The following is a 17955-nucleotide window of genomic DNA, read 5'->3' as shown; positions in this document are numbered from 1 at the left end:
AATCCAAGCACATTTACCAGAGGAGGGAGGGGGTTAGAGGGAGAGAGAGAGAGAGAGAGAGAGAGAGAGAGAGAGAGAGAGAGAGAGAGAGCAGATCTATGAGAGGAGGAAGGGGGGGGGTTGTTGCATGCTCACACAGACAGAGATAGAGTGATTCCATGAGCAAGGGAGAGACACAGAGGCTGAGAGGGAGAGCACAAGGCAGAGATGGGGGTCGAGCACTGAGACAGAAGTAGTTGGCATGACTGAGATCTGCACACAAACGTGAGCAAAGGCGGGGAGGTCGGAAGAGAGGGGAGGTTGAAGGAGAGCCGGAGGAGAGGGACAGAGAGAGAGCAAGAGAGAGAGAGAGAGAGAGAGAGAGAGAGAGAGAGAGAGAGAGAGAGAGAGAGGGATGCAAGATGATGGAACCCAGAAATAGGCTTCACAAGGCAGCTCCTCATCCCGGCTCTCTGCGGCAGACATGACTCTGGGCACTGGACTGTGCTGAAATTAGCCAGGGGGACAACACAGGACAGCAGGTCTGCAGCAGCACGCCGCCTGGGTTCAGCATCACTGGATGCAGCTCGGCAGCTGATTTATTACTGGGGGACTGGGTGGTATAGCGTGTTTGTGTGTGCGGATCTGAGTGTGTGTATGCAGGGTTTTTTATGGGTTCTTGAAGTGCTCGGAGCTGTGGGAGCAACCATTCCTTCACTCGTAAAATGACATTCAGCAGGCTGGAGCTTTGTGTGCTGGTGTGCATCTGCAGTCCTCAGTAGGTAGGGGGAGAGTGGGATTCAGAGCTGTCATCGAGTGCAAGTGTGTGTCTTGTCGGTGCTGCTTACTGAGGTGAGCCAAAGAGGATCAGATATATATGCAGTGTGTGTGTGTGTGTGTGTGTGTTTAGGTTAGAGTAGCAAGGGTGCAGCAAAGGCAAAGATCCTACACAATGCAAGGACAAGTGCAGAGCAGCACTGATGGCAGGGAGTGCAGCTGAAGCACAAGGAGTGCCCTGGGGGTAGGGTGGAGGACGAAGGCAGGGACCGACGGAGGAAGAGGAGAGAAGAGCGAGGGGACGAAGAGAGGCGAGCGGAACAGAGAAGGTGATCATGGCTGTCATATGGTGAGCTATAGCATATGCTGTAGCGCAGAACAGACTGGTGCGGCAGGGAGAGGACAAGCATCACTGCATAGGGGAGGGGGAGAGACTGAGGGAGAGAGGAGGGGGAGGCAATCAACTCAGCACCTCTCCTCCGCCAAGGAAGAGGAGCACAACGGGACGGGCCCAGGAGAAGACACTCAGTCACACACACACAGAATCAAAGACGCACTGACGCGGGGCCAGGTCTGCTTGCAGAGGTCAAAAGGGACCTTGTGTGTGGCAGAGGGGGTTGTGGGTACCTCCGCTGGTTGGCAGTTCCACAAGAGCTCAGGCTGGTCCTGAGAAGAAGAAGAAGAAGAAGAAGAAGAAGAAGAAGAAGAAGAAGAAGAAGAAGAAGAAGAAGAGTCCGTGGGAGCGAGAGAGAGAGAGAGGGGTCTGGTCCCCAAGTGCTGTTTCTTCTGACGGCTCTGCCACTTTTCCATCACCATGGGGGAATGGACGATTTTGGAGAGGCTGCTGGAGGCGGCTGTCCAGCAGCACTCCACCATGATTGGAAGGTAAGACACTGAGAGATTTTGTGTGTAAAGGTTTATTTTACCAATTTTGTGTCTATTTTTCTTTTTATAATGATGAGCTGAGTGTTTTTTCCCCCCCGCATACACATATACATTTAATTCTGTATGTATCAGTTGGCATCCCTACAGAAAACCACCTACCTCAGGCTTGTCCCAGTGCTCTCCTCTGTTCTACAGTTCCCCACAGTGATCCCTGCCTCCCCCACATCCTCTCATCATCCCTGCTCTCCTCATCCTTATTCTTAACACCGGCTCTAATTTAAGGGATAAACTAATTGCGCATGATCGATAGCAGGCTATACCAGGCTTTACGGTTCATTCACAGAGGTTCCTGTGTTGATACTCTAGTCTTGCTATTGACGGATTCTGTTTGATACCGTCGGCCACAGACGAATAGGGCAGAAGGAGGAGAGGGAGGTGGAAGTGAGGGGAGAGCAGAGGTGCAGAGGATGAAAGGAGAGTGAACAAGCAGGTGTGGAAGGTAGAATCAAAGGGGAGTAGATGGATCTGAACTGTGTGAGCTTAAGACAGAACATTTTTAAATAAAAGTTTGTCCTCATCAGCAGACACTTAGTTTAATCATAATCACACTCAAATGAAATAATTTCTATTTTTTTTGTGTCAGTGGTTTGTGGTGAAGGGTTGAACAGATGAGCTTTTAGTTTGATTAGCAGTGGAGACATGCCATGGAGAGACATGCTATAAAATCTGTGCGAAAAATGTGCTCCACATCATCTCTGTTTGATTAATTCAATTCAAAAGTGGAATTTTTCACCTATTAAGCACAATCAACCTGTCACGCTGCGATACTCATTTGGAAAAGTGAAGAGTCAACATTCTTTTAGCCTGTGAAGCCTGGGTGTATGGATTTGTTAATTGAAAATTGAATTTCAGAGAAAAAAAACGATGCCACGAATTTGACTGCGCTACTGTGCTCATTAGTGCAGACCACAACAAGGTATGGTCTAACCTCGCTATAACGGCTTTATGTGTGTGTGTGTGTGTGTGTGTGTGTGTGTATATGTGTGTGTTTGTGTCAAATTGGCTCATGCGTTCCTTCATATGCCTAAAAATCCATGATGTTGTAACTGCACCAGAGCGACAGAGATGATGTGAGCCACTTTAGACCAAAAAACGTGCTGATCAGGAATCGGAAACTTTGCCAGATGGAGTTATTCCTTCACTACACCAAGTCATTTCAGTGAGTTCTTCCTGGGTGGTTGAATAAAGTGTGTTAACCAATGAAATCACCTGGTCTAGTCGAGTGGAATGAAAGCCTACATATAACGGAGCATGTAGACTTGAATTAAAGATGCATTGAGGCATATCTTGAACCATTTAGTTTAACAACTCCCTCCGGCTCCTGGGTTGTTAATGTTGCTGCTACCGCTGAGAATCAACCTCCCACTTTGAAGCCGATGGCAGCGTTCGGCCACGTTGTTTTGGTTTTACTGGAGCGACAAAACCAAAATGGTGCTGTGCATAAATATAGCTGCCTCCGAGCAGAGAAGCTGGAAGCTTACTGTACACCAACGACCTAAAATGCCAAACGGCCGAAGAAGTGAAGAAAGCCGGACATGTAGCGCGCCAAAAACATACTCACGTTTTTTCTCATGAGCTGGGAGACCAACAGGGGCTAAACGCCAGTGAATATTGGGATTACATCCAACAGGTGGCCAGGAAAAGGAGACCAAAAGGATGTCCGTGTTGCTCTGTTTCTGCTGGATATGTAAGTAGGCAACTGTTTGCTAACATGTTAGCCATAACAACTTCATAAGCTAACTGCTAACTGTTGTGAACATGTTCTGGAGTCTTTCCGCCCCCTAGTGGTCAACAATTACTTAATGCAGCTTTAAAACCCAGCCCTGGCAGCTGAATCGGTGAAACCCTGGAAAAATGGTGAAAAACAACCTTTGGGTGATTCGTTGACTGTAAGCCACCTACAGTTTTTACAGAGGCACAGAGGCATCTCTCAATTTGTCTGCTACAAAGAGTCACAATGAGTACTCTGATGATGTAATGGCTTCCTCTTAACATGCTTAATTTGAGCTATTTGTTGATCATGCACTGCACTGGCTGAACATTATAAACGGTTCCCTGAATACCTCAAATACATTTAGTAAAAGGAGAGTTTGCTTATCTTGGTCAATTTATTCACTAACTTGTATTCATCCTATGATAGAGTATACTAGATAAATTACCCACCTTCCAAAATGACAGAATCAGACAGTTAAACGATAGTGGTAAAAGCATTTGATCATGAAAGAGGTAGATTCTATGATGCCCACAGCTATGTGCTGCTGTGACGAAAGCAGTGAAATGCTCTGTAAATGATCCCTGTGTGTTTTGGCTTCCCTCAGACTGTGTTTGTCCTACAAGGCTCTGTAGTTTACCCTAGGGTATTAGCTGTAACCTTAGCTGCTTTCCAATGAAGTTCTCTCCCACTCTGCTTGTCCATGCCATGCGAACCAAGAAGCATTGTCTTTGGAGTCACTTTGGACAGTATTTTGTGTGTGTTTTGAAAATTTGAGGCTGTAGGTCCCTAGAGTTTTTTTCATCCTCGCCAAACTGATATTGATTTTGTCTCTTATAGTTAGCCCGTTTGCAGGATTAAAAAAAATGTACTCGAGAATTATTGTTGGACACAGAGACCTTGGGTTAGGGTGTATTAATTAAAATTAAGTGGTGGTCTGGACCTTGGCTTTTTTAACCCGTAGACAGGCATTCTTTGATATTAGATGTCAGACATTCTTAGTCAATCTCAATAACACAAAACTACTCAAGATAAAGACTTGACTCCTAATCCAAAGCATGTGTCTGCATGGTCAGGAAATCAGTGACTCTTAATATTTAAATGATCAGAACGATGCTTTTGGATCTACCAACAAGTTGGAGAATTGTTCAACACTGGCACAGTTTTGTCCTGTAAAGGTGCCTCCCAGATTGTTTATGAGCAACTCCACACTAAATCACGTTTGGAGTAAAAATTGTTGCACTGACCTCTATGGGTTGAAAGGTTCAAGTCTGTTGCACTACTGACCACACCCAACTGTGTCGTTGGGTGTAGTCAGGTGTGGACACAACCAACTGTATGTAGTATTGCACTGTTGTGCATTGTGAAGTCCTGCACTTCACAGGGTGTGGCCGCAGCATGCAGCGACTGCTAGATGGCAACACAAATAGGATGTTCAGCCTTTGTGTAGTGTCTCCTTGAAGAGTTTGCATGTGTGCGCTTGCGGTTCCGAGGATGGAGTTCCAAAGAACAGAACAGTGATATCTCCCTATGGCTGACGAGTCTCCCCTGCATCCAAACTTTGGAATATGGTTGCATGTCAGTCATCTGTTTGAGTACCAACCCTCCCTCTTGCAACGCGAGGATGTTCCTCCACAATGAGACACTGTCAGATACCAATGTTGGACGTGTAGACTGTCTGATCCAGCTACAATTAAGCTACTTCTTAATTGTAGGTTTTAAGCTAACCTATGCCTCTTGCATAGGACAGACAATTAGCGTAGGAATACAGAACGCTGGTAAAAATAGAAAGGGACGAACTCTACGCAGTGGCATAGGTTAGCTTAATTATGGTCTTTGAAAGAGACAGACTTGAGAGTTGCTTCTGTGCCTCTGACTAACCACAGGTGGCTTGCATAATATGACTCATTCAACGATGAATGTTTTGTGATTTCCATGAGCCTGACTTCTAACCGATGTACAGTTTGTGTGCATGGATAACCAATGAATACAATCCTCTATTACACACCGAAAGGAATCATTGTAAAGTCTACATTAATAACCTCATTCTCCAGCCCAAACAAAACTCACTGTATATTCACAGTTTGAATGATCCTGGGGTGTTCAGCATTATATACCCGGCAGCCTGTTGAATGTCTCGACCTTTCTTACTCTGTTTGCTAATAAGGTAAAGGTAACTGAGTTACTGCTCTTGGGTGGGCAGATGTATGCTGCCAGCAGTTGATGACACAACCAGATAAAAAACGTAGTACACACCATAAAAATACAGCTTTACAATGGTGTTTCTATTAAAAATGTCTAACTCGTTTTTGATATCGAGCGGAATTTTTGGAACCTATAAAGTTTCACACACCTGATTTCTGTTAAAAACACAAATAAAGTGTTTTCAGTTGATTTGCTGACGACATGCAGCTATATTTGTGTCAAAGACGACACCAGCAGGCTTGATAAATGTTTGCCACTGTGTTATATATCACAGAGTTTTGGACACACAATAACTAATGTACACTTACTATTGTTAAATACTCATTCATAAATATATTGTCATTTGCTGGTTTGTCTGGTGTGGGATTATACAATATACTCATGTTCAAATCGTTTCCACACCTAAATAGGTTGTGTTAGTTATTCCGTCCTCTTTGCTAATCCTCTGTATCAGAGCAGTTTGAACACCTCCGCAATATTCTTGTCCAAATAAGTCATGTTTGTTCCAGTTGCACAAACGACTGCTTGTATATTTTGCCAATCTACCAAAAACAGAGATTTGTCCACACAACACTGCAAACAACTGAGATTGGCTTTTCTTAAGGATCTCAAGTCATCTGTCTGTGTGTCCTTTTGATAGGGTTATTGTTTTACATACATGTTGATTTAACATTGCACATTATCCAAAATGTAAAAATGTTATACCTATCTTTATGTAGCCTTTAAACATAACTGTGATACATATTAAGAGCATACTGCAGTAGAAATATTGCATACAAATACACATACGAACTTCATCAAAACATGTGTGGTGCTTAGATATTTTGCCGAACACGGGTGTTTGTTTGCACTTGTGTGACTCCTTAAAAAAAAGAAATAAAATGGTGTTCCAGCGAGACAGAAGGAACCCTTTGGGTTTGAGGCATTCACCTTGCAGGTAGGAAGAAAGAGAGAAAGATGTTGATGCATCTTCCCCCACACTGCAATGCCGTAGTGAGGTCAGTGCCAAAGACAAGGAGAGTGAAAAAAGAGGCAGAGATAATGGAGGGCCCGAGTGATCTATGGAAAAAATAAAATAGAATAAAGGTTGCCGGATGAGAGGGGAGGATGTGACATGTAGACGCAGAACAAAAAAGGAGCTGAGGGTAAAAGTAGGAGACAGAGGATGGAAGAGAGTTTTACCTCTGCAGAGGTTTAGAGGAGAATCTGTGTCAGAGCTCCTTAACATTCCCCTGAATTACATTCTCTTACTTTTGCTAAAGGTGGGGATGATGGTATTCTGAAATTACAAAATGCAAATTACATACAATACTCAGCATCTATATGCAACAGCTGCAGTGCAGGTTTGGCGTCTTAAAGAGGCAGCAGTATTTTTGCATCATATTTTTGCATATATCATAGAACATTTGATTCAAAGTAGATTCTAAATTGGTTGTTATTTTAATTGTGTAGAATGATAATTCTCTATATAGGTTTTCTACATGATGAAGTTAAACTATACATTATTCACCACCTATCACTCTCCACTTGAGTTTTATAAATACATCATAAAAGCTTAATAAGTGTTATGTGGCCCATGTTGCAGGTCGGGATGGATTTCAAGCCATTCATCAAAAATGTATGAAGGTTTGACCAGCCTTTTAATGTAATGGACAAAGTGATACATACAATAGCTTGGTTGTCCTTTACCGCCTTGTTTATATGGACTGAAAAATACATGAATTAAAAGGCTTGAAAGGTTTGACAAAGCCAAATACGTCCACGTCCCTGTTTGTGAGCTCTAAAAGCAACAATCTGCTCCTTTGGCCTGAGGTTGTTCGCTCCTGTAGTTTTCATGGTCATATTTGAGTTCTCTCTCGCCATGCACTTTTCCTAAATAGGTCAGGATATCCACAAGAAGAAGGTACCCTACTTCGAGAAGGGCACCCTACTTCTCCCAAAATAATCTGAGATGTAGAAGCTCGGCTTTGATTGAGGGCGTCATTCTGTGGAATAATAAACTGGAATATATACAGTGTTTCATGTATCATTAATAGCCATCTCCCTGGATAAAATCTATACTGTGCGGGGAGATTGTGTTGCAAAGCCAAACAAACAAGGCTATATGTCAGCATTTGGCAGGATTAGTAATCCATCATCCAGCTACACTGTCTTTCAAATGAAACCGTTTTTCCGCGCATCCAGAGTTGTCATTAGTTTATTTGTGCAGCAATCCCCGATGTTGAATGCTATCGATTATAATGTCTGACAGGGGCTTTTGCCAGTAAAGCTGACCTCAGCTTTCATTCAGCACAGGCTATTATTCATCTCAGCAACACATCAATGGTGTGTGTATGCTCTTTCCTAAACGTGTAATATTCCTCTATTGCCTGATATGAATGCAATTTTGTTCCAACGATTTTCCACACGTGTTGAAATTCATTAAGTATAGGATTATATTTGTATTCTGACCTGAACGCTTGTTTTTAGATTTTAAACATATATTTTGAGGTTATGTAAAGATACATCGCATAACCATTGACATATTATCCCTATACATCAACTATAATAAATATTCTGGAAAATCAATGGGTTTATCATTATGGGCAAGTTATTAATGTGGTCCAATGAACCACAAAATGGTAATAAGACAGTCAAATGTTTTAACTATATTATACGCATTTATTTCATCAAGAGAAACAAAATGCTTGATTTGGAAAGTAAAGATAATGTCAGGTATCATATAGCTATTCTTATTTATTTCTTAATGCTGTACCCCAAATGAAAATGTTTAAACAAAAATTAAGGACGACACCAGCTACACTGGGTTATTGTCATAATGAAGGTACATGACCACAATATGCTGTTACATGTGTAGAGCGCACAGCTTGGTGCGTTTTTGATTTTTTTTTTCTTTGTAGTGTATTCACAGTAATTTTAGTGAGAAGATTGCCAATTCAAAATTATACTTTGCACCAACATCACTAAAAATTATGAGTTTAAAGCTGGAAAAAACAATATTTTCTTTTCTAAGCAATGGTGACTAGATTTGAGAACCTTCGCTCCAGATCTATGGTGATTTCACCGTCTTTAAGACGTTTTTTTAAATATATGAATTAACTCTTACTGCTCTCGTCCACTTTATGCATAGTTGCTTGCAGCCGAACCGTGCATCATCTCTACTAGCTCCTAACATCCGACAAATAAGCTGACCAACTAGCTGGTGAACACATGTAGTTGCTGAATCGTTAATTCAAAACCAGAGCTAACAGAGATATTGAATGTGCAAATTAGCAGCTGTTTGCCTATACGTCCATGTCACTGCTGATAACAGCTTGATCCTTTGTGGCCAAAAATCAATTCCTTCAAAGTGACAAGAGTAACAAGTGCTGCTACACCTCAGGTAGAGGTTACAACTAAGTGACCTTCTCACATCTACTAACCCTAACCCTTTACAAACTAGTTTCTTCAATTATTAACACTGACCTAAAATTCCCCAAAAGTGAAGGTTAGATATCATGCACAGCACTACAACGAAAAACTAAAAACTAGGAAACTGACCAGCTGATAACTGGTTCTTTCAGGAGTGAACTGAAAACTGTGAAACGTGAGATTGTAGTTTCCATGGTTAACTCTGTAGCAATACTTCACATCAAATTTTAGGATTCATAGTGGAATCTGAATCCAAATTATTTTGAAATGATCGTTACTAACATAACCAGCATCAGCCAGAATTAAAACTATGAACATTTCATTGTTAATGTCAGGTCAGATTTATTTCTGCACACTTCAAGCCTCCATATCTGACTCTGTTCTCACAAGCTGGCCAAGTGGGCCAATGCCTGCTGAGCCGAGTGAGTGACCATTACAACCGAGGAGGTGCAGTCAGCTCTGTCCCTTGTGCTTCTGGGATTGCAGCACATCGTTCAAGAAGCTGAAGAATGAAAATAGTTCAAAGTTCAAAAACTCAACAAAACAATTTGAAATGGAAGTTCAGTCTCAATGAACTGCTGGTGCATGCAGAGTAACAAAGTGATCTCTATCACTAAAACATTAGGCGCAGTGACCGAAAATGATTCAAGTGAGAATCAGCCCTATCTAATCTGCATCACTAATTTTCCCCGGGAGTCATATCTAGCATCCAAAGATGATTATTAACGACAGTCTGCTTCCTGCTGAGAAAGTTGTTCCAATACTTTGTGTTTTGTGCTGAACTCAAACTGCTCTCCTGCTTTTATTTTTCTATTTCCCAGGAAAATGTATTGACATGACATTGCTCTAAATACTGCGTAGCCGCAATGCGATTTATGGAATATTCTGAAAACACGTATTGACCCAATCAGCACAATCAGTGGGATTTTGGGAAATGCTGATACCATTCATTTGAATGTTTTTTAACTTTCAAGTTATTTCATTTAGAAAGCCTTCCGCATAATGTTTCCTCTGCTAGCTTGAATAGAGATGAAAGGGCGATTTGAGTTGAAAGGCTAATTTTAGATGGCATGTAGACAAATGGGATGGAGGGAGGCTGCATCTGGTATACACTGCATCATCATCCCCACGCATGGTTGAGCTGTGCAACGACTTAATGGAAAAGTTGTGTGCAGAGTTTCTTCAAACACAATATCCTCCAGCTTTGCAAAGTTGTTGTTGTGTTATCCTTTTGTTTCACAGAAGTTTTACATGACTTATATAAGTAACAGTCAAAGAAACTTTTACATCTGAGGATTTCAGCATGGGCCATTTGATATTTCAATTTTGATGTATTATCATAACTCAAATCTTGTTGATATCTGTCCCAGATTAGGTGGAGTAAGAGCAAAGCCATTTCTTTTACAGTTGTTGAGAGACAATTCCTTTGCATTTACTTCTTTACTGTACTCAAGTACATTCTTCACGTATCTGTACTTTACTTGAGTAGATATATTTTCAGGTAATTTTCAACTTTATTCATAGGTCAGCAAATATCTGTACTTTCTACTCCAGTTAACATGTTCACATTTAGTTTTTTTAAATAATTTTTGAGTAAGTAATCCATAACAAGAGCTTGGTCCACTGATCCAATCAGAAACTAAAGAGCCCCACCACCTTCAACAACAGAAAAGCGCAGCAGCAGTTATACACCACTGAGGAGACTTATCCGTGATGATGCTGTAAATGTAATAGTTGCAGATTACATTTACTTTTAATACATTATTTATATTTAAAAGCAAGTGTGAATTGCTTTAAGACAAGTAGAAAAGTCAATATGGTACTTTAACTTTTACTTTAGCAATTTTTTTAAAAGGGACTATATACATCAATTAACAAAATCACTTAGGCCCGTCATTTAAATGTACCAGATTTAGCCTCTGTTGCCCCTGGCAGGTTAATGGCATGAAAGAAAACCATTCGAAGAAAATGTACAGAAGCCCGTGGTCACATAAACACGTGAGAAAGGTTTGAGAAATTTGATGACCCTGAGCTCTGTGGTCGTTTCAGGTATGTGGGGCTAAGACTGACTATCATAATTATTTTAACACTCTAAGTAAAATATTGCTGATAAGTATTTGAAGAGGAAGCCAGAAATAAGTGAACCACTGCATCGGAAGTCACACAAATTTGGCTTAAATTAGTCTGTTTGTCACACCGACTCCTCGTGGCGCCTCAGGCGATCATGTGTGCCTGCTTGATACGTGGGCAAGACCTAAGCGTATTAAAACAGTTTAAGAGACAAACAGTAGATGAGGGGCAAGAGAGAGACATTTCTGCACCCTGACAGTTAAGCTGCAGAATTTCTCTGCCTGCTGAGGACTTGATTCCTTATGAGCTGCCATCAGCAATCAGTGGAGCTTAGTATAAAGACTGGATGGGCGGGTGAAATATGTTTGCGGGAGGTCTCTGCAAAGATTACACTGAACTCACTTCACGACATTCTGTGTACCTACGTGTGCAGAGATATGTTAATTTTTGTGTTTGTTAATATTGACACAGAAACAGTAAAGAATGATTTTTGATTTAGTATGTGTGTGTGCGTGTATGCGTGTGAGAGGAAAGTGTGCGTGTTTCCCATTGCATCTGCTGCTGTGCTCCGGGTCATTTCTGTCCCTGGAGGCTGGTGACAGCAGCTGCTGTATGAATGAAGGTATGAGTGTGTGTGTGCGTGTGGGTGTGTGTGTGTATGTGTGTGTGTGTGTGTGTGTGTGTGTGTGTGTGTGTGTATGTGTGTGTCTAAAAGCCTCTGGGAAAGAGGGAGCCTGCATGTCCAGCCGATACACCAGCTGAAGAGCAGTTATCGTTCCACTACACACACACTCTTACAGGTCAGTCAGCTGCCTACAGATCAGTCTGCAGAGTTCTGCAGCAGTGAAGCATCGTGTCCTTAATCTTTACTCTGTCTTCTTGTTAGCTGTGAGCTGCGGTTGGTCTTTGCACTGTGTGGAAATGCCAGCTGTCGGCGATGCAACAGAGGACAATGAAAATAAGGAAAGGGTCTAACCTGTGTTTGAGATTTAGAAAGTCTTAAGAATAGTAATCATGAGTCTGAACTGAGAGGAGGTCCTACAGGAAGCAGGAAGCTCATGGTGTCTGGTGGCGTGTGCATTCTCTTCATGTTGTACTTTTTTGGAATTGACTCAGCAAGTGGTCCTCTTTTCATATTCAGCCCCTCAGGATTGAGATGCTAAAAATTGTGAAAAATCCTTTTCATCATTTATGGGAGTTATTGAATATTCTGCAGGTTCAGGCCCTGGAGCTGTCTCACCCGAATCCACTCTAACGCACAGTATTGGCTCGTTACTCTGCAGTGCTTAAAACACTGATGTTTGCAGATAACCTTCGTCCACATGCTTTCTGCTAATGCAGCAATCTGCCCTGTGCTGATTATCCTGTTGTCCAGCAGTGGAGTACACACATACACACCCACACCCACACCCACACCCACACGCACACACACACATACATCCATGCCTGCAAACGCACACAGCACTACACTCAATATTTGCAATGTCTTGGAAATTTCTAAAGATCCAAACCGCCCCAACAAACAAAGAGTGATAACTGCACTACGTCAAATAGAAAAGTCCAGTGAGCAAAAAGGTTTATCCATTGTGGGCCACATTATCCTCACAGCCCTTTTTTCTGCATCCAATCCAACCAGTCCAACTCATGCATTTAGAATATGAACACACGGCCGGGACATTTTTACTAGGTTTGTGCTTTAAGGTGATCAGATGTGCGTTGTAAAGACGTCACATAAAGCAGCTCGTTGCAAGGCCGGTGTAAGTTTTCATGACTTTTTTTAATTGATCTTGTTGCTTGAAAAATGTTGGTCCCACACAGGCTGTCATAATCATTCACGTAAATTCAAACATCCAAATCTGACTAATTATATTACATCCACAATCACATTCTTACACTTTACACTCTTTGTCTTGAAATTAAATACTGTGTCATATTCTTTTTTAATTTTATTTCTTAGGGTGGTTTTTTGGCTGAGGTTATGCAAAAATGCGATCGTGAAGGGACAGTATAAAATGTGCAAAGACAGAAAGGACAACATTGACTTGGCAAAAATAAAAATAAATTACCTTGAAGAAAACAGCATCCCCGGATCTAGTGCAGCCTCATGAATATTATATGAATAGTATGTGTGGGGATAAGGGATAGCAGTGTTTACTATGTAATGAGAAAGTCACAGCTTCGCACACAACATAAACAATATATTTCCAATCTAGCTGTATCTATTTTTATTTTGTAGAGCTCCCATGAATACTATCAATAATATAATTCACCATCTGTTAGGTTTGGATAATTGAAAAATATTTGATGTATATATTTAATATCAGCAAACACGTAAAAAAAAAAGAAAAAAGAAAGCCTTCTCGATCTCTGAGCCTGTGCCACTGTGCAGACATGTGGGTAGCACGCAGACTTAGTGACATTTAGCTAATGCTGTTACGATGTAGTAATTATCCCTGGCATGAAATGAATCTCAGCAGAAAGCGAACACGGATATGCTGTATGCCTCATTTTATCTTTACAGTGCTTAACATCAGGAGTGCCCCAGACTCTCATAGACACTGAAAATCAGCCAATTTCATATTCTCTATGTTATTTAAACACATATTTTTGCATATAAACGTGCAGCGTCGACTGCAGATTTCTATCTCAGTGCAGCAGGATGCCTCGGATGACTCCTTGTGGTGCAGAGAACCATCAATAACAGGCCTCGGGTCAAACCCACTGCTGTGAAATGACCAATACAGGCAGATGCATCTGGCTCAAAGCGAAGGATCAGAGTGTCTGAGCGTCCAACTAACATACACAACCTGCAATTGGCTTTCGGAGGACCAAAGGTGCAGACAAGCTTTATTCTGCGGATTTTCCAAACCATAAAAGTCAGTGTAGCATATCTACTAGCAGCTGCTCCGAGCACAGACGGCCGGACACGTGTGCCATTTTGAACAAGTCACACACATCGCTGATTCTCCCCCTTTGTCTCTGTGTCCTTGTGTCTGTCTTTGTCACACAAAAACACACTCGCAGGTGGAGCAGAAACAGTCCTGCAGCGTTGCGCTGCTCTACTTTAAGTCTGTTTCTCACTAACTCAGGTTCCTGTGCTCTTACCCTTCACCGGTCTTCCACTTGGCTCTCACGGATTGACAATCTCGAAGGACTAAAACACTTTTTAGACGTTTCTCTTCATTTCTTCCTCCAAACCTCTGTGTCTCCACCTCTTTTCGCTCATTACACTTGTTTTCAGAAACTCACCTTTCACAAATTTGCTCGTTGCTGTAGTTACTGGCCACAAATGGGAGGTGTGGGCATTCTTGAGTCCTCATTATAAGAAGCGCTATGGAGTCTCATTTGACATGAGGATAGATCAATGGTAGAAAGACCAATCTTTCATGCACATATTTAAAATGCAGCGGAATCATATCACCAACATCACCCGCCTTAAAGGCTAGCAGCCATTTTACCCAGTTGTTCTCATCCACCCAGTGCTGCAGGTCCCATCTATCTCTGTGCCTTTAGTTGCCTTGGGTGGCCTTAAACAAGGGTGTCCTACGTAATCGGCTCCTCCGTGCAGGGAGCGTGCACGGCCACTGCATTGTGGCATAAATACCGGGGAGCCCCATGATGTAAAGGCTTTCGTTGCTCATTAGAAAGAGCTGACGGTGCAGTAAAGCCTAAGTCTTCCTCCGCAGTGCCTCACAATGGATCGACACCAGAAGATAACACTATAGCGCACCAGTCTCTCAGAAGCCTAACAGCTGCACTGCTCTCCAGATCCAGTGGCTCCTGGAAGCAGCATTCTCTTACCGCAGCGATGACGCTCAACGGGAAGTCGTCCCACTCTAAGAGGATGCCACCAGTAATTCTTGTCCACACAATGATATGAGGTTTTTTTTGTGCAGCAGTTCAACGTATATTCAATAGCTTTGCAAAAGTGAGGAGATTTATGATAAGATAAAACAAAAGGGCAGGGATGAATCTCATAGGAATAACATTACCCATTGATTTTATCACACTGTTCCTTGAATCAGTGAATAGCAGTCGCTGTTTAAGCATGACTGCACACACACACACACATGCACACACACACACATGCTGATATCAATGAATGCAATGTTCCATTTTAGCTCAGCAGTGAAGATGAGTGTGATACCACCTTTGGTCTGACAACCCCTCCAGTTACAGTCTTTTGTGATTAGTGAGCTCATGTGTGTATGTTATCTGGTGTGCAACTCAACCTTCTTATTGTGTTTTTTGTCAGGGCAGGGAGTGAGAACACAAAAAACACACACACACACAGTCATGCATGCTCATACCAATATATATATATATATTTATGTACATACAGATATACATGGACAAACAGTTTTCTTTCTTTTGCTCCTGATATATAAGTACAAGATGAACCTAATGCTATTTGATCCCTTTAGTCGCCTTTCTGAAAAGTCTTCACTCAAACCAGCATGTAAAACAACATCTAATCACTAATTATACTCAACCAAGACACCTAAAGCAATCATAACATTGTCAGAATCACACCCAGATATTTCCCCTTACCTCTGTGCATTTGCTTGATATTAACTGACTCTGTCTTTCTCCCTTTCACCACCTCCCCTCGCTGCCCTTTTCCTTCTCTCTCTGTCTCTCTGCAGGATCCTTCTGACAGTGGTGGTGATCTTCCGGATCCTGATCGTTGGCATCGTGGGGGAGAAGGTGTACGAGGATGAGCAAATCATGTTCATCTGCAACACCATGCAGCCCGGCTGCAACCAGGCCTGCTACGACAAGGCCTTCCCCATCTCGCACATCCGCTACTGGGTCTTTCAGATCATCCTGGTGTGCACACCGAGCCTGTGCTTCATCACATATTCTGTTCATCAGTCGGCCAAGGCACGTGACCGAAGCTATTCTCTCCTGCATCCGTATATGGACCATCATGGTCACGGTCACCACGGTCGCCATCACGATCATCACCCTCGCAAGCTTCACTCTCGCAACATCAACGGCATCCTGCTGCACCCTGACAGCAGTAAGGAGGATCACGACTGCGAGGTCAAGGAGATCCCCAATGGACCCCGAGGACTCCCTCAAACACACAAGAGCTCTAAAGTGCGACGGCAGGAAGGCATCTCGCGTTTCTACGTCATCCAGGTAGTGTTCCGCAACGCGCTGGAGATCGGCTTTCTGGCCGGCCAGTACTTCCTGTACGGCTTCAACGTACCAGGGATGTTTGAGTGTGACCGATACCCATGTGTGAAGGAGGTGGAGTGTTACGTGTCTCGTCCCACAGAAAAGACCGTGTTTCTGGTCTTTATGTTTGCTGTGAGTGGCGTTTGTGTGCTGCTCAACCTGGCTGAGCTCAACCACCTTGGCTGGCGGAAGATAAAGACGGCCATGCGAGGGGTGCAGGCTCGAAGAAAGTCCATTTGTGAAGTGCGCAAGAAGGATGTTTCACACCTGTCCCAGACCCCCAACCTGGGCAGGACCCAGTCTAGTGAGTCAGCTTACGTCTGACAGAGGCTTCTCAGCCAGGGTGCTCAAGAACCTCTTACATTTTGTAGAAGAGCTTTTCCATGGCTCAGGACCCCAGTTCATTAGGGCACAAAACTCACCACTGCATTATTATTCAGGAGCACAGATGGACAGACTGTGTGGTCATGATGAAGCATCAATTTACAAAGTAGAGACTTTGACACTTGAAGAAAGATGGATCACTTTCCTAAAAAATAAGCAACTGTGTTGCTGAAACAAAGGTTACACCTGATGTGACATGCTGGAGAGCTCTGCTTTGCCTAGGGACACTAGGTGCCTTCAAAGAACCCAACAGATACAACTGAGCAATTAAGTAATACTTAATGAAATCAAATTAAAATGAAAATAACTATGTCTGAGGTCGAATTATCATTCTTTTCATTATTTGCCTTTGCTGTAGGTCATAAATAATCCCCTCAGTTTTCTAGTTATGTGCGCATATGCAAGAGCTTAAGCGTGTGCATGCATACGCATGTTTGTGGGAAAAAAAGCCAATCTCTGAATTTGAGACTGAAAAATGAATGCTAAGCTAATCCGAGCTACTGAGAGAAAGATAATGTTATTTCTCATTGTCCATAGTCTTTGAGTGGAGCCATTTGGCAGACTAACAAGAATCTTTTTGAAAACAAGTACTAAGAAACTTACACAAAGTCAAACACAGAAAAAATCAGCAGTAGTAAAACTGTCAATGTAAACTGGTATTTGACACATGAGAGTATTTGTTGTCACTATTCTACTTCATATCTCTCCCTTCTGACTACAGAAGTCTGATGTTGCCCGGGAGCTTTGCTCGGAGTGAGACACATGGTGCATTGTAGATGAGTTAGATTTACTCCTTTCGATATGGTGTTACGCACTGCAGTGCTCCCCTCGCCTGCAAGGTGCACACTGTTTACTCTCAGAACTGTGTGCCATCAGTGTTTCCACTTTAGCTTGTAAAGTGCGATCACTGATTAAGATGACTACTTGAGTTGAATTAAGATTTAGTTGTTTTTTCAATTAAGCAGAGCAAGTGTTGTAATCACAAATATTTTACTGTGTAATCTCAAGCTTTCTTTCACAAGCGGATTTGGTGCCATATTTCCATTTTTTTTTTCAAAGTTACTGTACATAGATGAAATGTAATAAGTACACGTAGCCTTTTCCCTGTGCCGAATGGAGGGGCTTCACTTGGATGGGGGAACGGGGATTTGGGTGGGAATGAAGATTAACCATAGATTGCCAGCTTTAACAATATGTATTATTAACATGCTTTTTGTTAAGCCTTCACCCTCTAATGGAGAGTGTACTTTCAGAAAAGCGTTTTCCCCTATGGACTTTGAAAAAGGCAT

The 17955-nt window shown here is 42.4% G+C and overlaps 1 protein-coding gene across 1 annotated transcript; it reads left to right on the top strand.

Annotated features, from left to right (window-relative positions):
- Positions 1 to 1570: 1570 nt before the first annotated feature.
- Positions 1571 to 16606, top strand: LOC128457602 (gap junction delta-2 protein-like). The gene is made up of 2 exons (XM_053442379.1): positions 1571 to 1641; positions 15745 to 16606. Exons 1-2 carry the CDS (start codon positions 1571 to 1573, stop codon positions 16604 to 16606), a joined length of 933 nt encoding a protein of 310 aa, XP_053298354.1.
- The last annotated feature ends 1349 nt before the right edge of the window (positions 16607 to 17955 follow it).

Source organism: Pleuronectes platessa, chromosome 15 (assembly GCF_947347685.1).
Source record: "Pleuronectes platessa chromosome 15, fPlePla1.1, whole genome shotgun sequence".
In the NCBI taxonomy this organism is placed as follows: Eukaryota; Metazoa; Chordata; class Actinopteri; order Pleuronectiformes; family Pleuronectidae; genus Pleuronectes; species Pleuronectes platessa.
Note: the sequence above shows the minus strand (reverse complement) of the source record. Positions and strands in the feature narration are given on the sequence as shown.